Source organism: Opisthocomus hoazin, chromosome 6, assembly GCF_030867145.1.
Source record: "Opisthocomus hoazin isolate bOpiHoa1 chromosome 6, bOpiHoa1.hap1, whole genome shotgun sequence".
NCBI lineage: Eukaryota > Metazoa > Chordata > Aves > Opisthocomiformes > Opisthocomidae > Opisthocomus > Opisthocomus hoazin.
Window position 1 is genome coordinate 66,122,204 of NC_134419.1, and position 25,985 is coordinate 66,148,188.

At 44.7% G+C, this 25,985-nt stretch overlaps 1 protein-coding gene across 4 annotated transcripts in view; it reads left to right on the plus strand.

Moving 5' to 3' along the window:
• NEURL1 (neuralized E3 ubiquitin protein ligase 1) overlaps positions 1-25,985 on the plus strand; it is a 168,207-nt gene that overhangs the window by 82,034 nt on the left and 60,188 nt on the right. For all 4 annotated transcript variants that reach the window (XM_075423675.1, XM_075423674.1, XM_075423677.1 and 1 more), the window contains exons 2-3: positions 10,903-11,144; positions 16,951-17,272. In XM_075423675.1, the coding sequence (XP_075279790.1) occupies positions 10,903-11,144; positions 16,951-17,272 (564 nt within the window). The remainder of the gene's footprint in view (positions 1-10,902; positions 11,145-16,950; positions 17,273-25,985) is intronic.

A 25,985-nucleotide genomic window follows, 5' to 3' on the forward strand; every position in this document is an offset into this window, starting at 1 on the left:
TGTAGTTGTTAACACTTCTAGTGCTACTGGAGACCTCTCTGGTCTGGACAAAACTTCTTGGTTATAATTTCTGTTTGTGTAGTAAGCAGTTGCTGGAGAGCAGGGCTGGTGTCCTGTGTGGGGTTGGCAGCTTCACTTCTGTGCCCTCGCGCCAGCTCTGCCCAGGAGGCTGGAAGCTGAACAGCCCCACGGTGGGAGTCAGGCGAGGAGCTCCTGGGCTTTAACCCAGCAATGCACCTGAGAAAATGCCGTTTTGATGGCAACCTCGGTAACCTTAGTACCCAGTGCAAGTTACTTTGCAGGAATACATTACAGATTAACCAGTGAGTGCTACCAGAATAAATCTAGCTGATTATAACTTTGTGAGATGGGGGAGCCTCAGCTAATCACTACAACCTGTGAAGTTTCACGAGGGGTGGTGTGTTTTTTTTGTTTTTTGATGAGAAGATAGATATGAAGCATGTCTGTCATTAGGAGAACAAACCAGGAGAATGCAAGAGATTTAAAGAAAAAAAAAAAGAAAAAAAAGTAAACCTAAGTGGGAGAAATGTGATGGATAAGGTGAGGCCAGTGAAGGAGGGGGAAGACTTGAAAGAGGGAAGTGGCTGAGAAACTTTAATACTTGTGACAAGGGAGGAGGAGGAGGAAGATGTTTTGGAGAGGAAGGGATGATAAAGCATGCAGAGGGAAAGGTCACGTGTTCTGTGATTTTTCCTCAAGGAGAAATGGGCAGAGGGAGAGATGAGAGAGAGGAAAGGATTTGAACAGGGAAATGGTGGAGGAGGAATTTAAGGATGTACATGGGTCCTATAATCCTGCATTTAAGAGGATGTTAAATGTGGCAAAATAGTCAGGGCAATAGTAAATTTTCACCTGCCTGATAAGTTACTAGCTCTAATAACCCCATACTTTAAGGATTTATTTGCTGCCAAACATAGTCAGGAAAAGAGTCACTGGAATCAATGTCTCTTGGGTCTAGTCAGTGTGTAGCAGGACTAGAATTTCAGGTGCTTTTCTTCTTTGCGTGCAAAGAAATTTCATATTCCATTTCACAATGGCATAAACCCTGCAGCCATGGCAATCTGGAAATTCTTGGTGTCTCTGCTGAGGGGTGGAAGGTCTTTGTCACAGGAAGCCTCTGTAGCTGGACATTGTCCTTCATCCATGCTGTCACCTTGGGATGTCTGCTGGCTGCTCCGTGGGAGGGGAAACGCTGGCTCTTGGGTTTGGAGACAGGCTGTTTCACACATGCGTGCAGGCAGACGTTAGTGGAGAGGTGCACTTAAACCACCGAAAGGAGGGAGTGGGAGTCTTTGGGCAAAGCACTGCTTTGGCTCCAGAAAAATAACCACAATATCTCAGAATGGCTTGTTAAGCTTTAGATACAGATAGGGTAAGGAGCTGCTTCTGGCAGGCACGCTCTCGAGAGACCCTGCAAAGAACAGCAGCAGGGAGCTTCAGGAATAAGAGTGTAAAACAACTATGACTGCAGCACTATGTTTTTAAACAAGAGTACACATGAAATGAACCAATTTTCAGTACCCTCGAAGTGACTCTAAATGGGTAGTTTATATTGGGAAAAAAGGCACACTCCAAGTGTAAATGTCATGTATGATAGAAGAAAAACTGCTTCCTGAGCTTCTTTAGAAATGTCATTATGGCTTAAAACTTCATGGTATGTGGTAATGAATGATAAACATAATCTACACTGTCCAGCTGGGTAAGAGGAGAAGCAGAAGAACAGGCTCTGGGATATATATCCTGACCTATCCAGAAGATTAAAGCAAGGGCACACACACATGACATTTACCATAAATTCAAGCAGCAAAATGCCAAAGAGTACAGCACCCTACTTTACTCACACTGCATATGTACAATATAATGAGCTATCCTTCTGTGGGCCCAATTCAGCATCTTGAGTCCAGAGGAAAATCTTTATTTTGCACAGGTATGATTCAAAGCTAACTCAAGGGCTTGAGTTCAGAACAATAGTTTCTTGAACTTGTGTTTTTGTTACATGACGTTGTAGGTAGCCATTTTCGACCATCTCTTGGATTTTGGCTCTACAGGTCCGTTTGCTTGTCTCTTCCACTCTTACGTTTGCTTTTTCCCTGCTCTCCATTGCTCCCACCTTCCTCCTCATCCCAATAGATATCTAAAGTTTAACCTCGACACGTTAATTCTGTTTCTGGTGAACTCTCAATATTCAGACTTCCAAGCTATTACGCCGTACATGGAAAATGTGCCCAGGATAGACTTTCCATTAAACTGTATTTAAATTGGAAGAGAATGCTGGCACATCTACAAGTATTCCAGAATTAGATCCCAAAATACTGAGGCTAGTTAATCTTTTGGAAGAACAAAAACTCTTACTGATTTATATTTAGCAGAGGGAATGCATTTTAAAAACACAGTCTATACGAGGCCCCTTGAAGAAAACATCTTTTACATTGATTTGTAGTGCATGGAAATACTACGTGGCCATAAAATACTTGCAGTTGGGCTCTGCTTTTACGTAGCTACTTTTCTGCAGCGTGAACTGTCATGAACCCTCTGAGAGCGGCTGCTCTGCTGACTGTGGGCTGCAGACTGAAACATGGCTGTCCCTGGGGCAGCAGTTTAGCTGTTCATCGTGGCTGTGCCCAGTGTTGCATGAGGGGAAGGGAAAAAGCAGCGTGCGGTTAGCGCTACGGTGGAAACACTTGACTCGCGAGGGTTGGGGCTTTGGCTGAAAACCGATGCAAGGTTTGTACCTGTACTGTACCTTGGGACCTGTGGAGCCCAGGCATCTGCCTCTGGCCGGGGCAAGAGGATGGGGGGTCTGGGGAGAGCACGTGTGGAGCCGCCCTTTGACTTCCTGGCAGCAGGACGTGGGTGAGGGCAGAAGCTGAACTTGCCCTCTCTATGCTCTCGTATGAGCTTAGAGAGAGGGGCGGAGGTGCTGTTGGCCCTAATGGCAGCAGCACCGCTCTTAATTAAATGTCTGCGATAGCTGTTTAGGCTCAGTTTACATGATTATAAATTAGGAGAAATGCTGTAATGTTCGTGTAGGTGTAAAAAGTTCTGTGCATAGTTCTGATCTACACTAAGAAAACAAGTAACTGGAATTGCAGTAGGTGGGAGAGTTCACTGGATTGTCCCAGGTGGACAGTTCCTGGAAAAGGAGCTAGGGCAGATAACTGGTTCATTAATGCACTCAGAGTCATTAATGGGTCAGAGGAGCAAAAAGAACTTATTTTGTAAAATATGCATTATCTTATGGCCAACAGTGTGCCTGCTTATCTTTGAGAAGATAAGGATTATCAACAGGAGGTAGGGTGGAAAGTTTTGGGGTTTTTTTTCTTCCCTTTGTCCCACCATCTGCAGCACAGGCAGATCAGCCATCACCCTGGACAAGTTGTTCCTCCTCCTCCTGAAGCATCAGATATTAGCAAAGGAGAAGATTCTCAAACTGCACATCCGCAAGAGAAGGATAAACAGAATTCTTAAAACATCCCTAAATCTGAAACTGAACTGGACTTAATCTTGCTTTCTTCTGTTAGAAGACATAGATACATTTTTACATCTCTCATTAGACTGCTGACAGACCTGACCTGACCTGATCACAGCAGAACAAAAAAGCTCTAAATGAAGAAAGAGATCTTGGATGCTTCCAAAGCACCATTTTTTACTTTGATCTTCTAATTTCCTACTCACAACATTTAACTTAGGATAGTAAGTAGTAATAATAATAAAGAAATACCAAGATGCAAAGAGAATAAGATCAGAAGTGCCTTGCTGCTCTCAAAAATAAATAATTACATGGCCTATGCAAGCCACTCCTGCTGTGGATCAGAGGAGCTGCTAGAAGGTAGTGTGGTGAGAAGCAGCTGCTGCTGGTGGAGGGATCTCGATCTCCTTTCCATTGACCTGTCTGAACCCTGGGGGATGCAGATCCCAAGGCAATCCATCCTGCTGCTGCCCAGCATCTCTCCGAGGGGCTCCTCACCCCCTCTCTCTTTACATGGCAGACGGGAGCATATGGCTGCTTACTTATGTTCTTGCTGTTCTTATGTGCTTAGTGGACTTAAGGTCCCTAGGGGCTTGGGGGGATTTGCACAGGAAGAGGGTGAGGAGGGAGGCTGCAGAAGGTGGGCTGCACCTGATGGCAGCGGAGCAGTGCTGGCAGTCTCGCGGCTATCCTCTGTGGCGTGCCACCTCAGTGACTGAATTGCTGCAAGTGACTGTGAGAGATGCTGAGCAAACTGCCTAGTTAGGGACCAGGAGATGGTAACGATTACACAGCATCATTACAGAAGATGTCAGATTTAAAAATTATTTTATAAGGGGAAGGGGTTTGTTCTAGACAGCCTTATGTGCATGTAGAAATACTTATAGATTCACACCTCTCTACTAATATTGTCTTTTCTTCACAAAAATAAAGGGCATAATCAGCCACCTTTGTGGTGCTTGGAATTTTTAAGTGCTTGCAGAGCCATCAGCTGGATTGTCCCTGCTGGAGATGGTGTGCGTGAGGGTTTGCCTCCCCAGCTCAGTCCTGCCCTGCTGTCCTGTTCTTCCCTCTCCTGTGTTTCAAGGGTCTTCCTCATCTTCCTTCCCACATCTGGCAGAGGCTTCGCTAGGTTCTGCCCAGGAGGATCTTCTCATCTCTCTCTATGTAATTTCAACCACAAATATTAGTTCAGTCATATCCTTCCTACAGTCAATTAACAGATTCACCTCTCCTTCGTAGTACTTCAGTCTCCTTTGGCCAACCTAAATTTTTGGTCTGGGTTTTTTTGCTTTTTTAATAAAATATTACAGACAACTCAGGGTTAATATAACTGAAGCAGAGCTCTTATTCTCCTGTTGCTCCTCAGCTCTTTTACCTTCTTTTTTCAACCTTTATGAAAAATGCCACCCTCCTGACTCTTACTAATGCTCATAGCCTCAGCATTGTCTTCAAGCAAGCCTTCGTAAAGCCTCAGATGTGAGTTGTAACTAGGGACTTGTAAGTCGATGGGTTCAGCTGACGTTGCTGAAAAAGCCCCACACCCGGATAATTGCCTGGCACTCCTACAGAGGTTATGGGCTCCGCATGAGCAGCTACTGCAGTGCACGTGATGGAGGGCAAACAGAGATCTCAGCAGAGCAGAGAGGCAGAGGAAATGACAGGCTCCGTTTCAGCTCATCCTCCTAAATCCGCTCAAACACATCGGTGTCCTGAGTCTTGCAGATTCCTCCTGCATCTGTCTCATCTTCAGGGCACAGCCTTTTCCCTTTCCTTTCAGTCTTCTCTCTTCTGGAATCGACAAAGTCTGGCTACACTTGTATTTATTCGAAATTTCTCATTTTACCTGTTTTCCTGCCCTGTCGTTACTGTCACTTTTTGCATCTCTTTCACTAGTTTGATTTCTCTCTATGAAATTAGAAATCGGCTGCTTCACTTTGAAGGCTCTTCACAAAATGACTGCTCCCTATCGCCAATCAGTCAGGTCTGAAAGATCATCCTGCGATCAACTCCGGCTCTTATTGTCCACTTTTTATACTGCAGGCCCTTCTCATAGATGTCTTTAAAACCACCTTTGTTGTCTTTCAGATCTGTTACTTTAAACACAGCTTTGCTTTTAAGTCTAAAAAAAAATAAAGCACAACTCCAAGCCCCACCCTGACTGGTATTGGTATTCTCTCCTTTCATGTGCATGTGGTGTGGCTGCACCTGCCTCTTGTCTGGTAGTTTGCAATTTAAATGGAAAATCTTACACTGTGTGCCAACTACTCTCTTGATACATCTTGTCACTGCTAAAATAGCACAGAGGAAAATAAGTTACATTTTGGCTTTGACTTGTTTTGGAGTCTTGGATGCGAATGCTAGATCTGACCTGCTGGCTCAGATCCACCTTGTAGAGATGTCCCTAATTCACTCAAGTTTAACACAAGATGCTCCATAATTTCAGGTGTTCTGGATTTAATGCTGCAAAATTAACCCTTTGCATTTCTGTCGTTCAATGTGCCAGCACCTACAAAGCTATAGTCTGTCTTTGTGGAAGACCAAAGCTTTGTTTACTGGTCATCTTCTAATGCCAAGATGAAGAGTTCACTGTGGTGACAGCAATCTGATGGGGTTGTTGTCATCGTAAAAGGCACAGGGAGAGCTGGATATAGACTGGAGATATGGGATTACTTATTCCTTCAAGAACAGCAAACATGTTTTTAAAGACAGTGAAGAAGCCCTTGTTTTTCATTTGCACTAACTTACAGTTCCCTCTCTGCTGTGCACATGCCCTCGGTCAGGCTGCATGTGAGAAAACAAGGTTTGCAACCCCTTTTCAGTTTCCACTGGTGTTAAGCTAATATTTATTTTTAGTAAACTGTTTCTTGAAGTGTGCTTTTAAGAATCCATCTGCAAAGTCTACCACAATCAGTTCATTGTGATTTTCTCCTTTTGAGCTTTATTAGCAAATGTGAAGGATCTGTATTTCACTGTCATAATTCCCCAAAGCATGGGAACACCTCAAAAAGCAGTAAGGCTTATGAGCATTCACCTCATAGTTGTTTTTTTCTCGCCGTGCTGCTAGTAACCATCCGGCTTTGGAAAGGCTGTGCAGGTACTCCTTCAGGGCTAGGGCTTTCCTGCTGCGCCACACATGCGTCCCTGGGGCAGGACTTCCCTTGCGTTCCCCACACCTGCACATGGTTTCCTTTTCTTCCTCCTCAGAATTCTTCCTTTTAAATGCATATACAGTGAAGGCCACCTGCCAGATAAAGCACTCACTGTTTGTCTCTTTTGGTAATGCAATAATTTTGAAACCCTTTTCTCCTTTTGTAGCGTGGTGTTTTGCCCTGTCCACTCTTCTCGCTGTCGCTAACCTGCAGGACAGTTACCTCTGCCACCAACCCCAGACCTCTCCTCTCCTCCTCCTCTCCAGGTGGACAGGGATTTGTTGTTCCCACTTGCTACTGCGTCAGTCCCTGGGCTCTGTTTTGAAGTCTCCTTTTCTCTTTCTTTCAATTCTGAATGCCACTTATTTCACGTACTGTAAGAAGTCTGTCTTAAATACCTTGCAGTTAGTTTTGAGTCTGAAATAAGTTTTGACAGTATTCTGACAGGTACCTATTGACAGTTTTTCAACTGGAAAAAATGTATTTAAAAAAAAAAATTAAATCCAGTCATTTCTTGCAGCATCTAAGAAATCCCAAGCCTTTAAGATTATGCCTAATGTTTTCAGAGCATGAACTCTTCTGGTGAAAACCCCTAACAGGCTTTGAAATGCATTTTACTAAGCTGAGAACATCCAGTGCTGCCTTGTATATAGCGTGTGGATGCTGCTCAGGCCTTGAGATCCAGGAGACCAGACACATCTAATGCACGTGGAGGGAGAAGTGTGCCACTTTTGGGGCAATATTCGGCTTTTTCAAACAGGGCTCTGAAAAGGATGCGCTTAGGAGTGGGACACCTGAAGGCAGAGTGGTTCAGAGTGCTTCACACTGCCATTCATGTAACGTTGCCTTCACCATGGCTTACTAAAGGTCTCAGAAGATCCATCCCCTGTGCTTGTGGCTCATGGGAGCAAGTGGTACATTACCGCTTTTGCTGGTCTCTTGGCGGGGCTCATGGTATTAGGGGAAAGATGTGTTCAGGGTTCAAACCCAGTACTGAATGAAATGGTTCAAACTGCATCTATTATGGGGCATGAATTGAAAACTGGAGTCCATCCAATCTTTAAAGCCATAAGAGCAAGCAGATGCTGTTCTTTGTGACCCCCAACGTGAAGCCTGGAAAGCTGTACGGGAGTCCATGGTGCTTCTCTAGATTTGCAGCCCTTTGACACAGAGGCTGTTTTCAGACAGGCATGATTTTGTTCTTGTGACTTTTGTCACAAGATATCAGTGTGCGTAGTCCTGGCGTGTTGTCACAGCTCCTGTTTGTCACGGGGAAGTTGTGTTACGGTGTGGAGTGAGAAGTGTGCAGCGCCCTTGAATGTGCTCTCAGATTTCAGCCTTCTTTCAAATACTAATGTTTGCAATTTTTATTTCAAGCGGTTACTTCACTTTGCCTTTGTAGGTGACTGATAAGTCAGGTTGTGGAGAGGCAGAGTCTGGGACAGACTCTCAGTTAATGGAGCCTTACATGGATACTGTGAAATCAGGAGGACTTTTGCTTATTTTGCCAACTGAAGCTCTGGGTTTGTGAGTTTCACTCAATTCTTTTGCATAAAGAAAAAAAATTTGAAACCTACTGCAAGGGCCTCAGCTGTATAATACCAGTATTGCTGGTAGGAAACGCTGAGGATGTCAAAATATGTAATAGTTTAAACAAGGGAATGGGAGAAGGCTGGAGTCCAGGTCCAGTCCAGTGTGAACAAAAACTTTAAGCATATGATTTATTTTATTTTTAGCTGGCCAAGTGAGGACAGTGATGTATCTCACCAGCTTGTGTTTCTGACATGTCCCTTTCCTTGTTTAAGTCCAGTCTTAGGTGCTTGTGTTGCCATCTGAAGTTGCTTGGTGTCTTGTCCTTTTGGAGTGGGCGTGCTGCCCTGAAGAAGGGAACAAAGGCCTTTATGTTTGGCCCATTGCTTTGTAACTTCTCCAGGCCTTTGTAAGGTGCAAAACCCCATCATTAAATAGTTGCACTTCTTAAAAATTAAGACCTTTTTTGATCCTTACCCGAACATGTCCATTATGGAGGAGTCATTGCTGTGTAAGAGCATTTGGGAGCAGAAAGGAGGTCTCCTTCCCACGTGCATTTTTCACCTGTGGAAGCTGATCCTGGGGTGGTAAAATTAGAGTATTGAGATATTAAACTAATTAAAATGTGTGTGCCTTTGCTGCACAAGTTTGTTTTGGCGAGTGACTGCTGGCAAAAAGTTCTAGCTACAAAATTCAGATCTGGATGCAAAGATGGCATGAGTTGAATGTATATTCACGGGTAGCAGCTTCTTTTTCACATATATGCACTCCTAGAAACTGTCAGAGAGGTATTGAAAAAAAGAAGACTGGAAATGACCAGAAAAAGTGTTTTTCATATTTTTGTATGGAGCCTTTGACTTTATATATATAATCTCTAATGATTGATTATATCCCTCACTATGTGTCTTGTTTCAGAAATGACCATGATTTCATGTATGTTTTAGAGAAGCTGAAAAAGTTAGGAATGAAAGTTTTTACACTAGATGCATTTAGTCGGCCTACCTGTGAGAAAGGGATATAGCAGAAACAGAGACACAGCTAAGAGATGAGCAGTGGGGAGATTCAGCAGCCTGAAAAATTTCTGCCAAAAGAGAGGCTGGGATGGTTTGCTTTGACCATCTGTCAACGGTCTTGTCCCTACAGACCAGCATGACCCACCTGGGGAGGTGGAGTGGAGCAAGGTTAAGTTCGCCAATTTTGCTGGCTCTGGCTCATAAGAATTTGAGATGGTAAACAGCATCGTGTTTGCAGTGATAAAGGAAATACTTATCTGCAAAGTACCATTAAGCCTGACGAACTCATCAGCAGGTTTCACTAAAGCCAAGGGCTTAACAGAGTTGCAGAGGGGTAACAGAGAACCTATCTGGTTTGGAAAAAAGCTAGTGATACTGGAAGGGATGGAACCTCCTGTTCTTTGGAGCAGAAGTTAGCCTCTAATGAAACAGGTCTTAAGATGTAACCTCAGAAGGTTCTTTCTACGGGGCTGCTGCAGCTTGTGTTGTCTTCTGACCACCCAGTCTGGGCTGTGGGGAGAGGCAGTGTGCACTGCCCCAGACCAGCAGCGTGCCTCAAGGGACACTGTATAAAGACATAACTGGCAGCAGTTGATTTGTGTGAAGAATGTATGCAATTAGTTTCTATAGTCTTCATGTTTGAGGAATAGAGTTTTTAACCATACTGTTTAGTCATGCATCTTTACAGCGCAAACTGGCACGTTGTTAAGGTCATATTTGCTTTTGTTGCATCTCTGAGTCTATCATGGAATAATCCTTTATTCTGTTGATACTCTGTTTCCAAATCTATGAGTATCTCCTCCCAAACATATGTGCATAATGTAGTGTGTATGTGCACACAAGGAAAGGGAAGCAGATGACTTGTGTTCAGTATAATGACTGTTTTGTGCTTCAACTGCTGCAGGCTCCCTGTTGAAAAGAAACTCACGCATCCATTCATTCATGAACAAAGCTGCTGTCGTGACTATGTTGATTGTGCATTAAGTCTTTGTGTAGGGCCTTGGTTAGAGGAAGGCATAGTCTCCTCCTTGCATCGTAGCCTTTCTCCCTCTTCGCTTTCCTCACTGTAATCATAGCGTGCTGATCAATGCCTTCATGACAAGTGGGATCTCAGCTGAGGTTCCCATCAGTGGAGGAGAGAGGAGAATGGATGGTGGTTGGTGGAGGAATCCAGGTGGGTTATTGCTGAGTGATGCTTAAGTATAAATTAGCAATGTGTGTGTCTGAGCTAGCACTTGGCGAGATTGGATAGGATGCGTGGAGGCAAGGATTGATGGAGTTGTTGTTGCAAGGGAGGAGTGAGAGAAATGGTTAAGCTGTGTGGGAGTCCTCTGGAAGTGGAAGATTTTCCCTAAATGTGACAGCTTTAACACAGCAACTTCACATGTGCTTTGCTCCAGTTTTGGAACTAGTTCTTGCCTTCTCTGCTGATGTGTGGCTTCAAAATGGCCTGTGATTTCAGTGCTAAGCTGCATTCTCCGTGTCGTGCTCTGTACTGCCAGACTGTCCAGATGGGCTCCTTCTGTATCCTTGTGGCCTTTTATTGTTCAAGATGCTGTAGGAACCCTTAGTGGTTTACAAAGTGGGAATTTGACTAACTTTTATTTCGATCTGTAGTTCCCCTGTAAAATACCCCTGCTTTTTTTTTGCATTCAAAGTTTTCTTACTTATTACTCACAGCAGATTTGAAACCCTTTTTTCCCAATTCTGCTTTCAGATTCCATAGGTGGGTCATTTTCGGCTTCCTCCCACCGATGCCACCACAAGCAGAAGCACTGTCTCCCCATCCCACAGTGTGGAGCTCTGTCCATCAGCCCTCTGCTTTTCCATCCCCACACGAAGGGATCCCAGATCATCATGGACACAACACAGAAGGCAGTCAAGCGCCAGGCTAGCTTCTGCAATGCCATTACCTTCAGCAACAGGCCCATTGTTATCTATGAGCAAGTCAGGCTTAAGGTGAGTAAATGATACCTTCCCCTATTGCCGTGGGAGCTGATGTGAGTGAATGTTGGGGTGTACCAGGCTTTGGTGCTTGCACTAGATCTTTAGCCCTTCCTTGGAAAGCACAGTAGTCAGATCTAGCCCTTAAAGATCTGCGATCCTTGTTGTTATTTCTGCTTTTGTCATCGTAGTTCTTGGAGACACCTGTACAGACAACTGTAGAAACTGGGAAGAAAAGGGAAATCCATGCTTCAAAACAGCTTATCTGGATGTTAGACAAGGAACGAGAGATTGAGATGAGACTACTTGGAAAACAGCAACAAAAAAGGGCTGTATTGGTCAGCCTGAAATGCAGAAGCCTCAATATCTCTCTAGCCAATGTGCCCTCTAGGTTTTGCATGCATCCTGCAATGGAGTTTTACTGGGCGGGCTGAGGGAGGGTGAAGAGTTAGTTAATGTGTTTGGTTCCAGAACGAGCCCTTTTCTTGCTGTAAACAAGGCAGCGATGAGGGCTGGTCTCATGGAGGTGGGAGTCAGCCTCTCCACAGCCAACAGATGAGAGGTGAAAAGAACCTAGAAATGAAGGTGGTTGCTCGTGTGCTTGGCAGGGAATATAAAAGTGTTTTGCTGAAAGGATGAGGAGCAGCAGTGCGGTCCCAGTTGCCGTCTAAGAAAAGGATCTTTCTGGCGATCTGCTGACTGCTTTGTTGAATCAGTCGCCTGATAGCATTAAGGTCAGAGGAGAGAACATTGCAGGCATCACATATTTCTTGCTGGCAGAGGCCAATTTCACTTCCTTTTTGTCTGTGGTAGCCGAGAAGATGGAGCTGGTAGCCCTTGTGCTGGAGCTGACGCAGGAGGTTCAGCTCCTCTAAGACAGCGTGCCTCCGTGTGTACCATGTGCAGCTTCCCAATGAAGAAATTCATCAGTCTCCTCAGGAATTGAAGCATTTTTTAGGCTCTCAGCACCCTGAAGGAGCGTGGGGCCTTTTGCGCTTCATCCACAGATATTTTCCAATCTTTATGCCCCCTAGTTTGTGGGACTGCATTTTTCCATTCTTAGCTGATTCTGGGCATTTCATTGGCACGACGCAGGTCATCATCTTTGGCAGACCTTAGTTCGTGGCACACATGAAAGATCTGCCTGCAAATCCTTGATTTACACACAAGGAGTTTTCCAGGAGGTTTATCTGTGTGTAGCTTCTGAGTCTGAATGATCCTGCTGTTGCCCATTGCTAGAGGTCCCAGAGTGCTGGGACCTACAGCAGTGTATCAGCCTTCCCTGCCTCTTCCCTCAAGCAATATGCCTCCTTTTGAAAATGTAGAGAGATTTTGGTGATTTTGGACTCAGACCCAGAGGTAGAAAATCCCTCCTACAGGTTTTTTGTGTTTCCTGTGGAGCTCTTACTGCTTCCATTCAGGCTAGAAGCCCAGCAGGACTCCCTCACGTTGCCTAATGGGATTTTTTCCACGATGGCCAGCCATTTGAACAAACAACTGCGAAAAATGATTTGGGAGGAGATGAAAACAGCATTTCATTTTTGAAAACGCCATCAAAGACTTGAGCAGGTTTAGTGGTTTAGGCAAAGGTTCTGGGTTATTCCTTCCTTGTTCTGAAACAATGTAGCTATCTCAATAAATTCACACTTGTTTATCACTGTGCATTTTAGGAGTTTAGCTTGCATAACATATGTGAAGAATACGCATGTAAATCTTTCATCTCTTCACAAGGGATTTATGAGCAGAGCTCCTGCGAAGTCTAATGGAAAGGTCTCATGGGAGTAGTCAACAGGCTTCAGCACTCTGGGGATGGGTGGAAAAGTGAAAACATCTTTGCTTTTCTGATGAGTTCATCCTGCAATTACTGCCTTGTTGTGAGTACCTGTGGAAAATGGCGTCTTAAACCTGCTTATGAGTTAAAGACTAACAATGAACTCAATCATTCTGGTCCAATAAACTCTAAACTCCCTTTCAAAAACTAGAAGAAACAAGTCCAGAGATACCATTCTGTTTCTTAGGTGTTGTATCTTGGGTTTTATTCTCAGATTTCTTTGCAGCTTTGGGAATGCCATCAGACAGCCAGAGCTGTGTGGGGTTTGGGAAAATTTCCTCTTTCTTTGCCTCCAAGATATATGTCCCAGTTTGGTTTCTTCTGTGTAACTGAGGGCACTGCTAGGGAGGGGGCTGAGGTTGGCAAAGGTGGCACGAGAGCAAGGAGCCTGAATCTGTGGAAGCAACCATGGCTTAGCAGTTTGGATGCAGATAGTATCTACTTTAGTAAGGCCTTTGACACTGTTCCCCACAGCACCCTCCTGGAGAAACTAGCTGCCCATGGTTTGGATGGGTGTACTCTTTGCTGGATAAAGAACTGACTGAATGGCTGAGCGCAGAGAGTGATGGTGAATGGAGTTAAATCCAGCTGGTGGCCAGTCACAAGTTGTGTTCCCCAGGGCTCGGTGTTGGGGCCAGATCTCTTTAATATCTTTATCAGTGATCTGGATGAGGGGATTGAGTGTGCCCTCAGTAAGTTTGCAGGTGACACCAAGCTGGGTAGGAGTGTCAGTCTGCTTGAGGGTAGGAAGGCTCTGCAGAGGGATCTGGACAGACTGGATCAATGGGCCGAGGCCAACTGTATGAAGTTCAACAAGGCCCAATGGCGGGTCCTGCACTTGGGTCACAACAACCCCATGCAACGCGATGGTCTTGGGGAGGAGTGGCTGGAAAGCTGCCCGGCGGAAAAGGACCTGGGGGTGCTGGTCGACAGCTGGCTGAACGTGAGCCAGCAGTGTGCCTAGGTGGCCAAGAAGATCAATGGCATCCTGGCTTGTATTAGGAATAGGGTGGCCAACAGGTGTAGGGAGATGATCGTGCCCCTGTACTCGGCACTGGTGAGGCCGCACCTGGAGTACAGTGTTTGATTTTGGGCCCCTCACTACAAGAAAGACATCGAGTTTCTGGAGCGTGTCCAGAGAAGGGCAACGAGGCTGGTGAGGGGTCTAGAGAACAAGTCTTATAAGGAATGGCTGAGGGAGCTAGGGCTGTTTAGTCAGGAGAAGAGGAGGCTGAGGGGGGACCTTGTTGCTCTCTGCAGCTACCTGAAAGGAGGTTGTAGTGACGCAGGTGTTGGTCTCTTCTCCCAGGTAACTAGCGATAGAATGAGAGGCAATGGCCTCAAGTTGCGTCAGGGGAGGTTTAGATTAGATATTAGGAAAAATTTCTTTACTGAAAGAGTGGTCAGACATTGGAACAGGCTGTCCAAGGAGATGGTTGAGTCACCATCGCTGGAGGTGTTTAAAAAACGATTAGATATGGTACTTCAGGATATGGTTTAGTAGGCTTGGTGGTTTTGGGCGGATGGTTGGGCTTGATAATCTTAGAGGTCTTTTCCAACCTATGATTCTATGATTTTCCTCCCCTTCTAGTACCCAGTGGACCTCCCAAGCTTCTCTGCAAACAGTGGCTGCTGAAGAGAGAATTTGGTCCCTCCTTAACCATTGCCTTTTTTAGCAAAACTGTGTACCCTTTGTCCAGCTGTGTCTAATTCTTGGCAGGCTTTGTACTAGATTTTGATTTGGATATTAGTTTGCCTGTGGTCAGACTGTGTTGAGAACTGTTTATAGGTGCTGATTAATACATGGCACATGTGCAGCCTCGATTACCATATGAATATTTACTTCATGCGGCCTGTGATTGCTGTGGAGTAGTGGCAAGAGACTGTGAAAGGGTAAATTGCGCAAATAACAATGAGGCTGTATTTATCTCAGACCCACAAGCTTTTAGGGCTTGCAGTAAATTTGCTGCAATAAATAACCCAGGCTTCTGCTTGGAGTGTGCGTGTATTCCCCATTTTGTCACGTGCATGCCTCGTCCACCCCCCCTCCACTGGGGACACGCATGATCCCATCCCATCCTGGCCAGGCCTAGAAAATAGCAAACCTGCTTCAGGCCTTGTTAGTGCCACCCCAGTGTCCATCCCACAAGCAGGAGCTTACCACGGTTCCTGGGACTGAAGTTGGTGCTCAGGTGTTTGGAGTAAAGAGTTTAGGTGCGTGGCTGGACTGAGTAGGGATAAAGAGCAGCACTTGCTTAACTGAGGAGCTGTCTGTTGATAACTTTTTTTGTGAAGCTCTGAGTTGTTTTCTCTGACACTTTAATTGTGAAACAGAAATCTCTAGGCTTTGAACAATGTCTTTTTTGGGAGATCATTGTGCCCCCAAGGGCACACATGTTCCAGATTTGCCTTGGGAGAAGAACATGTGAAAGAAAAGTGCAATATTTACAAATGTGATTAGAAATGATTTCACAAGTCCAAAGAAAACTTCTTGAAGAATCCCTTGATGAAAATCCTGTTCTTCCAAGCTGGGACACGAGGGGCTGTTGCCAGGCTGTTGAGAACGAAGTCCTGCAGTTCTGGACAGTTGAGTCTCTGGCGTTGCCACTCATCTGAGCCATTAACATTTTCACAGAGCAAGAAATTAGGGTAAAGTATCAAGTTTTGTGTGACATCTGGTAGGTGGTACCTATCCATGCCTCAGCTCTTGTCTTGCAGCCAAGAGTGAAATTGCTTGAGGCTGCCAAGGCTTTGATGGAAGAGGAGTATCTCAAGTGCTCTCATGTTTGCTGCAGGTTCAGTGCATGAACAGAGACAGCAATTACATGCTAACTGGCATGCAGGAGCTGTCCTGGCCCCAACCTGGATCCAGCATCCTTAGGTCTTTTGTAATCTGGATGCTGACAGGTTGAATCCCTTTGAGAGCAACAATTCCCAGCAGGTTCATACTCAAGCAAGAAAATGAGAGAAAAAATTCTCCAAGGGCATCATCTCCACCTGAGGACCATACTAACCCTGGAAGCCTTCCTGCTTCCATGGGAAGAAAGAGACCTTGTAACTGGGTGGTGTTTTGGATGTTCTGCACATGTTTAGGACCCATCACCTGCTCCCCTCAGATCCCCTTCAGTACAGGGGTCAGTTCGTGTGAGAAGCTGAAGACTCTGGAGGCGTCTGTGATCCTTTGTCCCACGGTCTCTCAGGTGCAGATGGGTGGATATGGCACATGCACCATCCCCAAAACTGTAGCAGATGTTCCTGGCCCCAGACACACTGCGTAACCGCATACTGACAGGTGGGGTGTAGATGTGCACAATGTATCTTGAAAAACACCACTCAGCTGAAATAAATATGTTTTCCCCAATCATGAGACAACATCTATCATTGCCTCCTAATTGTGTATTTATTGTAGTTAAATACTTTATATCGTGCTTTCCCACACACTTGTCTACTGCAAGGCTGTGATTTCATCCAATCTGACAAGCTAAACAGGGGTAAGACTGTCTTTTACTTGGCTGGGAAACCCAGAAAACCCTGTCGTAATGACTGTGATTCTGTAGCCAGTGATTTTGCCTCAGGTCTTGAGAGACCCCATCATCTGAGCACCATGGGGGAAGAGCTCTGCTGCTGCAGGTCCTGAGATAAAAGCTCTTATGGCCATTTTTGGCACAATTTGTGAGAGGGCGATTCTTATGCCAAAAGGAATTACCCTAGAAATATAAGTGCGTCATCATGCAGCTGTAATTGTATGTTTCACCTCTCCACATAGATTTAATTTGATTTTTTTTTTTTTTAATATGTGCATTGTATCCTAAGTGTGCAGTATTGCTACTTGCGGCTGAAAAAGCTACAGCAGTTTGGTGGATAAAATGTTTCCTAAATCTAGTGGGCTCATCTGCGTGGTGGCTGTAGGTGCTTGATGTGATAGAGCTTGTAGTGTGTAAGTAGATGTTCAAGTGCCAAACGCTGTTATTGCTGCTATTACCTTTGCAGATCACTAAAAAGCAGTGTTGCTGGAGTGGGGCTCTTCGACTCGGGTTTACTTCCAAGGATCCATCGAGGATTAACCCTGACACTCTGCCGAAGTATGCGTGCCCTGACTTGGTTTCCCAAAGTGGTTTTTGGGCCAAGGCTCTGCCAGAAGAGTTCGCGAACGAGGGAAACATCATAGCCTTCTGGGTGGACAAGAAGGGACGAGTTTTCTATCGGGTGAACGACTCTGCTGCAATGCTCTTCTTCAGCGGGGTGAGGACGGCAGAGCCCCTCTGGGCTTTGATCGACGTCTACGGACTCACCCGTGGAGTGCAGCTCTTAGGTGAGTACCTGGGTCCAAAAGCACAGGGATGATGCTGAGCTGTCGCTGGCGAAGGGCCAGCTTGAGGCTGTCTGTCCCCCTCGCTGTGCTGGGACAGGCGCAGGGAAACGGCTGTTGTTCCTCCCCAGAGCATCTCACGACCTCAGCCTGGATGAGTGGGTGTTTGAAACTTAGCACGTAAATATAACATGAGTGGGAGGCGGGAAACAACTGCTACAGTATAGCACTAGAAGCCATCTGTAAAGAAGTGGATTTCAGCTCAGAGGTGTTGCTCTATCAGAGCATAGTCTAGAGTGTGGCATATACCTTGTAAAACTTTCTTTTTATCTCATCTGCTGCTTTCCGCATGCCAAAGTGGGGAAGTGCATCTTATGTGTTATGAATAAATCCTTCCTGGATAGCACTATTCTGATTTTCTGGATGGTTTAGTGAGCAGATTTGAAATCTTCCAGATTACCTGGAAGACGCTGTGACTGGTTTTGCCAGGATGTTGCTTTCACAGAGGAGCTTGATTTGTCCTCTGGAGCCTGAAGGTTGGATATACAGTTGTGGTTGAGGACAAGGAGCACTGAGTGCCTGTGTCTGCTACCATTCCCAGCTGAAATGGAGATACTTTGGCATTCATGAGGACTCAGTCTAGCCCCAAATGTGCAGGCTGTCGAGGTTTGGGCTATTTGAGTTTATACATCCCAGAATAACTGAAAAGAGCCTCCAAGGACCCAACTTAAGGGGCAGCTAGGTTGCTGGGGGACTAGAAGTGTCAGCATGCAGCCTTTGAATTGATTTTGCCAATTGGTCGGGGGGGACAAATCACAGCACATCTCCATGTAGCAGTAGTTTCATGGATCTTGTTTTCACCATGGAAAAGATTGGATGGTCCCTGCTGACCTTCACGAGCTGAAATTCCTTCTGAAGATGAGATGATCTTGCTAAGCTGAGCGAGATTCTGGTTTTTTCCTGTCATGCAGTCTGATAATCTCTGTTAAAATGACATCTTCACACTATATATCAAAAACTTTGAAGCCCCTTTCTGACAGTTCTGCCTCCTTTCTGCATGCTTGCTGTATTAAAAAATGCGATGGCAGAACTGCCTGTAGCAACCTACATGGCAGGGAAAAGGGATGTGGGTTCAGGAGGTGAAGAAATGGGACTGATCTCTTCTTGCTGCAAAAACTACCAGCCCAAGATTGCACAAGGCAGAGGAATTAAAGAATTTCTCAGCAGCTTTTTGTTTTCTTTTAGGAGCAGAAAGATTTATCTTCTGTTGTGAATCAGCTTGAATCGGAACCATTAGGCAACTGTTTGTAGGCCAAGGTGGTGAGATGTGAAATGGGATCTAGAATATGGGCAAATGTCAGGCCAAGGGTTCATAGGAAGAGCTTACAAATGACTCCAACTTCTCTGGCTGTTCTTGTGAGATTTGGCACCCCAGGACTCCACTACCTGATTAATGAGGGCCCATAACTCTGGATTATGTGTTTCCTTTCAAAACACCCGAGAAATCATTTCCTATCCATCATCCGCCCCTGCAGTGTCCTAGCATCTTCCACATCCCCTTTCACAAGGAAAATATGACTCATGCCAGCTCCTGACTTGCCTCTAGCCTAACAGGCTCCGGATTCTCTAGTGGGTATAATGTCCCTGAGTGAAGTGGGCAGCTTCTGAGTTTACGCTGTTGGCGTGGAGCTCAGATACATATTTATAGCTCGTTCCAGCAGCCTTCAGCAGGTTTTGAGCCTAGAAACTGTGCTGAAACATCTTTGACTTGAGTCCTCTCTATCTGCATTCATTATTACACAGCACTAAAAGTCAGAGCAGGGAAGTCATTGGCTGTGTTGCCTCTGGATCCTATAGACATATCCACTGCAATGCTCTGCATGCCTGTTTTACTGTAGCAGACCACACATACAGTACAGGACAACTTGCCAAAAACTCCTGGGACTTGACAAATGATTTTCATAGCTTAGCTGCAAACATATGGTCAAATTCAGCCTGGTATGGCATGCAGGGCATCTGATGGAGGCTGGGGATGCTGGAGTGGTGTGTTGAACAGAAGAGCCTAGCATTTCAGATTCCACTTCAGAGATTTATTTCCCCCCTGCAACGCCAAACATCTTCCTTGTTCTTGAGTCTCACTATTTTCCCAGTGACTGTAGGGTTGCACCTCTGCACTGCCTGCATTTGCTTTTGTGTGTATTTCGTCCAAGAATCCGATGAAAAGCTCTACCATTTCTAGTGGCGGTCTTTCTGTTTATCGCAGAATTATCCACCCCACCTACTCCCCATAACATAACTTCACTTCCAGAATCAGACTTGCCCAAAGGAAAGACATGCAGCAGTAAGTCTTGTGTTACTGCAAGATCCCAGCTCTGCAGGGGAGTGCACAGTGTGTATTTATGTCCCTAGAAGTCACAACTTCCAAAATTTCCTATTTTTATTTCTCTTATCTGTGTTGTAATAGCAGTTCCAGCCAAAAGAAGGGACCCAGTAAAGCAAGGCAATGACCAAGTCTAGTGACATGGTTCCTGCCTTACAGATTCAATAGAGAGAGACTTTAACAAAAGGGGGCCCAAAGCCTGGGAGAATTAAATGATTTGCCAGAGGTTATACAGCAGTGTCACTCGATTCAGGGATGCCATCAGCCCTGTTGACCAGCTCAGTCCTGCCTCTCTCTCTATCAGCTTCACAGGCACTGCAAAACACTCTGGCATCACTAGATTGCGCCTGTGCATGAAAAAGAAACAGCTAGTTTGTACCTTCTCATTTCCTTCTGCCTATGGCTTTACCGGTAGCATCAGCCTTACTGACCATTAGCCACATGTCATTACTGCTGTCGATGCACAGGTTTGTGTGGCTGTCGCAGCAGTTTCTGGGACCGACTGCCCTTGCTGTGTATTCAGAAGCAGAGCCCTTTAAGCAGCTTCTTTGCCTTCTTGATTTTGTTCTGAAACACATAAAAAGGGCTTGCATGGTCCATTGTGTCTCAGCTGAGGGGAGGCCAGGAGCTGAGTTTGCACCACGTCTTGCCTGTCACTGTCAAAATGAGAGACTGGCTTAACTCCACCTCGAAGGTGGCTTCAGCGGTGAGGATCACAGTGCTCACACGTTCGGTCGCAGGTGGGAGGCTGCTCCTTGCTCTCCTCGCCTCTACCTGTGTTATAGAGATGAAAAGGCTTAAATTCACCCAGGTATCGGGTGCTCCTCTGACCACAAGGTCTCAGCCAGTTTCCTGTCGCTGTGTAAAAAAGACCCTCATAGGGGAGGCTGGTGCAGTCGAGTGCATGCATCTTCTGTGTTTTAGGGCAGGAGTTTCAGCATAGATACAGGCTTACATGACCTGTAAACATACCCTTATACAGTGACTCTCCTGCCGACATGCTCAGCTTGCAGGCAGGATGGTTTACAGCTCGGCTTCCCTTTTTGGGCAGCTAGTTTTGCACAAGTGCACTTTTACATTCCAGGATAATTTAAAGTAATATTTACTAGAAATGTGGCTTAGCCTTATGTTATCACTTCAACATACGCACATGCTCATTCACACTTCAAAAAGAGTCCGAGAAAAATGGAATATAAGCAATCTGCTGCCTCACTGCTGTAATAAAGCATCAAAAAAGAAAAGAAACGGAGCAGCTGTTTAAATCCTGGGGTCTTCAGAGCCCTGGAGGAAGGATGGCAGCTCATGGGAACCAAATGGTGTTGTCTCACATTAGCCTGCTTCTTTGAAGCACTTGGCTGGTGAGTGCGGCAGAGCCGAAGAAATGTTCATGTACGCTTTCTGTGGACTCAGCGCTGGACAGCAAGGGTGGCAGCTTTCTTCCATGATGTGTAAGTTAAAGCATAACGCGTGTCTTCAGCATTTTGCTGTACCTTTGGGTGGGGAATTCCAGGTTTGCCTGCTGTATGGTGCCTTTTTGAAATTTTTGCCATTTTTTTGGCAGTGATACCGTAGCACAGGATTACAGAATGGTTAAGATTGGAAAGGACCTATGAAGATCATCTAGTTCCAAGCATTTAGTGTCTTTTCTTTCAAAACATGATAAATATGCCCCAAAAGTATGGAAAAATGGGACTGCAAAGAAATTATGATTTCAGCATATGGGCCCTGCCCTGCATTTCCAGTGGGGCAACGTGAGGAATGATCTGTTCATTTTCCTTAGTCCCATTTGTTACCAGTATGATCAGCAACCAAACTGCTTTATTCTTTATTACTCCATTCACGCTCTTCTTCCATCCATCTGTCTTTTCATTCATGCAGTATTTCAAAGTAGTCTTAGTCTTTTACCAGCACAGTCTTGGAAAGCCAAGGTTAATTGTATTTAGACGGGCACACTGAGAGGCACTTGTTGAAAACACAGCTTCACCACCTCCTGGAAAAATAAATATGTGAAAAACTAGCAAGACCTTGCAAACTGGGAAAATTTTAAATGCACATGTGTTAAATGTACATGTCTTAAATTTACCTGAAGTAGAAACAGTATAAATATATACTTCAGTCATAAATATATATACAGATTCTAGTAGAATGAACTGGCAGTGCTGTATATTGTATTAGATAGTTGGGAAATCTTTTCTTTCTTCAGATCCCCTTCCTATCTTCTTAATACTTCACATTTGCAAAGTATCAAAAGTCAAAATATGAGCTGATCATGGATGGAAGTGTACCCATCTTGGGACTCAAGCTAGTGTATATTTGACAAAGAAAGTTGTACTTTTTGTAGGGAAGGAAGGAAACAGGTTTTTCTTTCTTTACCCATGTCAGTTCTTGGGTAAATTGAATCTCTAGCTCCAGGGCACCTTTAGAAGAAACATTAAATAAGAAGAAACATTAAATAAGCCGCAAACAAGGTGGATTTATGGGCAAATTTCAGGTGTGAATGGTGTAAGACTGATGATAAATCTAATTTATCACACGCATCTGCAATTTTACCATGTGGTTATTACTATTTTATTTTCCAAGTGCAAAACTTATTTTCCATTGCCCACAGGAATACATTTCTGTTGCTATTCTGACACGTGCAAATAAGCAGACTGATCTGCCGAGAGTGCTTCACATGAAACAAAATGGGATAATCAAGTATGACTGCAGTGTATTTTTATAGTGTATTGTTGAAAGTGGAAGCTATAAACTATTTACCCTCTCTGTGGAAGTCTGTGACAATCTGATGGAAAAAGAACAATATGTGTTTAAACAGAGTCCTACTTAATGAAGGCAAGATATACACAACCTGCAAACAGTAAGTTGTCATTGTTTTTCTGCATCTCCTAAGGAGAGAGAGAATCTAAATTGCTCATAAAGTTTTATTGTCTGTAGCTGTTGTCTCTATGGCAGCTGCAGGAAGCTCTCTAGCACGGCTAAAAATGTGAAAACAGTTTCATAAATAACTGATCTCTTGCCATTTTAGTTAGTCACTGCTTTGCTGTAGCATCTCTGGAGGGACGTGTTTTTCCAGATGCGATAGGTACCTGAAAGTTACCAAACAGCCTCTTGTGCCTGAAGGTCCGTCTGTTCTCCAGGTCCGTCTGTCTTGCTTATGATGATGAGGCTGCTGGAGACAGCACTTTCAAGCAAGCCAGAGCTCGTCTTGGCCTCGTGAACACAGTGGCTTTTTTTCCTTTTCTTTGCATTTGATTGTTAACGGGAGAATTTGTGTCCATGAGCCTGGGCTGGCACCTGCCCCTCGGCTGCATCTGCCCCGGGGAGGGGAGGCAGCATCCGAGTAAGTCAGACCAGCCAGATGCCAAGTAAAATGCAGTCCCTGAGCAATCAGCATTTCAGACTTCAGTGGGTGTTGATGGGGTGCTGAATTGCGAAATTGGACGCAGGCTGTGTGCACGTTATGTATATCTTATCAGCGCTGCTCGTTCATACGTTTGTATGCGTTGCTTTGAGCTGAACCACCTCTGCCATAGCAGGACTGCTCGTGAAGCTGAAGCGTGGCTACAGGTGAACAGAAAGGGCAATATTCTGGCACATAATGTGCTCTCGGGGGTATGTACGTGATCCAAAATTGTATCTGCATTTGCTTCGGGAGGGTCTGCAAGTGAACCGGGGTAGAAATAAACTTCAGAGGGATTGATCTGGCTATTATTGCCCAGACTGAGAAAAATGAAGACTGTAACAAGACAGAAGACCGCTGGAAATATAAATTATGTGCTTTATCAAATTCCTTTATTTCTGGTAAGCTGCAAGATTGTTCCTAACCCAGGCGAGAAGGGCTGTACAACAGTAATTTCCATGTTGCCCAAAAATGCCCAAGGAAATGTGAAAACTCTGACAGTTCTAAGTGGTGTTTACATAATGGGTATGTGTACGCTGTAGGTCAGATGCTGACGCTGGTAAGATAGGCCCCCGTGTTGAAAAAAAAAAAGATGCCTTCAATTAAATATCTGTTCTGATGATTGATTTGGGTGTTACTTTAAGGATGTAAATATTGCTGGTTTACACTAAGAAGTTTGTCTTGCCTTTGCTCAGTGTGGTTATTTTTTAGCAGAAGCGTGTAACCCGTAGTCTGGAAACAGTGATTCCAGTTAATAGGGTTTTGACCTTCTTTTGCTTCTACTAAAGGTATAAACTATTGGAATAATTGAATATGTGTTGAGTTTGTTACACAGCTAGAGTTAGTTACAGAAGTTTCTAGTATAGACAGGACCTTAGAGAATAATAATACACCACTAATGGAGCAGTGTAATCTTTTGAGAAACATTTCAGCGAGTTCCTTATGTTAGCAGGAGTTTGGTGTTTTGATTTAAACCATTAGGATAGGCTATCTTTGTTGTTTTTTCAGAAAAATATATTCTGTTAACTGATACTTAATGCCACATACAATTGTATTTTCCTTAGTTTGTCGTGGTTCCTATTATAATTCTGTTAAGTAATAAGTGTCTTTAAAAAGAGAGGTGGAGAGAGTATGTTGGTACAGAGACTTAATCTTTGCAGCTTTTTCTTAACACCTGCCTCCAAAATATTTGTCAAAATAGCTTAAACTGTACAAACCTTGGGCTGTAATGCTGACAGCTAATTCATCCTCATTCATAAAGCTATAGCTTGACAAAAATAGTATGCGTTCACTCCAGTGTAAGACAGTTGGAGCTGGAGGTAAATTTTGGATGTAAACTTGAGTAGATACTCTGGTAAAAGTATAACAATTTATTGTGCTAATCTTGCAATTCCAGCTGTTCCAGCTGTAGAGGCCCATTCCCCTAAGCCTGTATGACAGATGACAGCTAAGCATTGCTTATATGATAAAACTAAACACTGGGTCTGTACAGTATGTCTCTGCTGGCAGGAGATAGCACTTTGTCATTTCAACATCTAATTGGTATCACAGCTGCTGAATATGCAGTTTACTGTACAGAGGATATGATTTTGTTATCCCTGTAGGTGTCGGGGTTGTTAAAAAAGTTTGACACCTTTAATAAAATTAAATTGGCTTTTCAATCCATACCAGCAACAGAGCTAAAAATGGGATTGCTTTGTACTCTCCAGTCTCCATTTGTTTTTCCAAGCTGTATAAGCAGAACTGTTCTTGCGCTCAGTCTGGAAATGCTTACCTATAGCCTAAATCTACTCTCAGTTTTACCAGTTTAAACTTGGAGTCACCTGTGGGGTTGCTCTCGTTTTACACTGTGAGCTGAATCTAGCCCTGTGTTTTTGCTCAACTGTCACTTCTCTTTGACCAAAGACTGAGCAGCAGAAGCTCCTCCTGACCTTGCCTGGCCTGTCCCCAAAAAAAAACAAAGCAGTTTTAACTGAGGGAACCTGTGCCATCTGAGCCAGGAACTCTCCTTCCGTACACCCTTGTCCAGGCCAGGAGAATCCAGGCTAGAAGAAATGAGCCTCTCGGGGTCTCTATAACTGTAACTGTTTACAAGTGGCTGGAAGATGGCAAAAATGCAAGTGGTGTCATCTGCTTGTGCAGACTCAGAAGATCTTTCGTTAGTGACTCGGGCCTGCTCTCACGGAAAACTGTTCTCCCAGCGCTGACAGACTGGTGCTGCAATGCCTAGCCCAGTCAAGTACGCAGTGCTGCCTGCCACAGCGTTAAACCCTCACCAAACCATGCGATCAATGTCACTGTTGCTAAATCATGGTACGTTCTCACATCAAAAAGTTGTTGTCCATGTGTGATACATGAAAGCGTGCCTGATACTTGCTACCGGTAACTGGCCTTAGACACTAGGTTTCACACTGACTCATGATGCCAGTACATGGGCTAGAATGACCTATTTGTTCACTTATGCTGAAGAAACGAATTGGTTTTGGTTTCATAGGCGGAAATAGCCTCTCTGTTCACTAGCTGTATGTGACCCTTTTCTGACATGTATGAAATGCAATTCGTACGACTGTTTGTACAAACAGTGCACTGCAACTTTGGGGTTGTCTAGGTAGAGGTGAGTCAAATGAAAGAATTTCTTATAAGTAACATTTTTGGTGATGCTTCCAGGGCAGGCAAATGCAAAGGCGTCACCAGTGCTCTGGGGCAGGGGTTGGGGAGAATGGGAGCGTGCATGGCGGCGGGATCCCTGGGCTGCCCCACGTGCGTGTATGCTCTTCCCTGCAAATCTGTGGTGCCCCATGCTGGAGGCAGAGCCTGGGGCCAAGTGAGCCCTTGGTCTTGCACCACTCTTCTTCTGTCCTCGGCTTGCGGCAGTCTTGTTCCTAGTCCTGGCCTTAGCTTGTGACACGCACACTGGGTTACTGAAGGTCCACTGA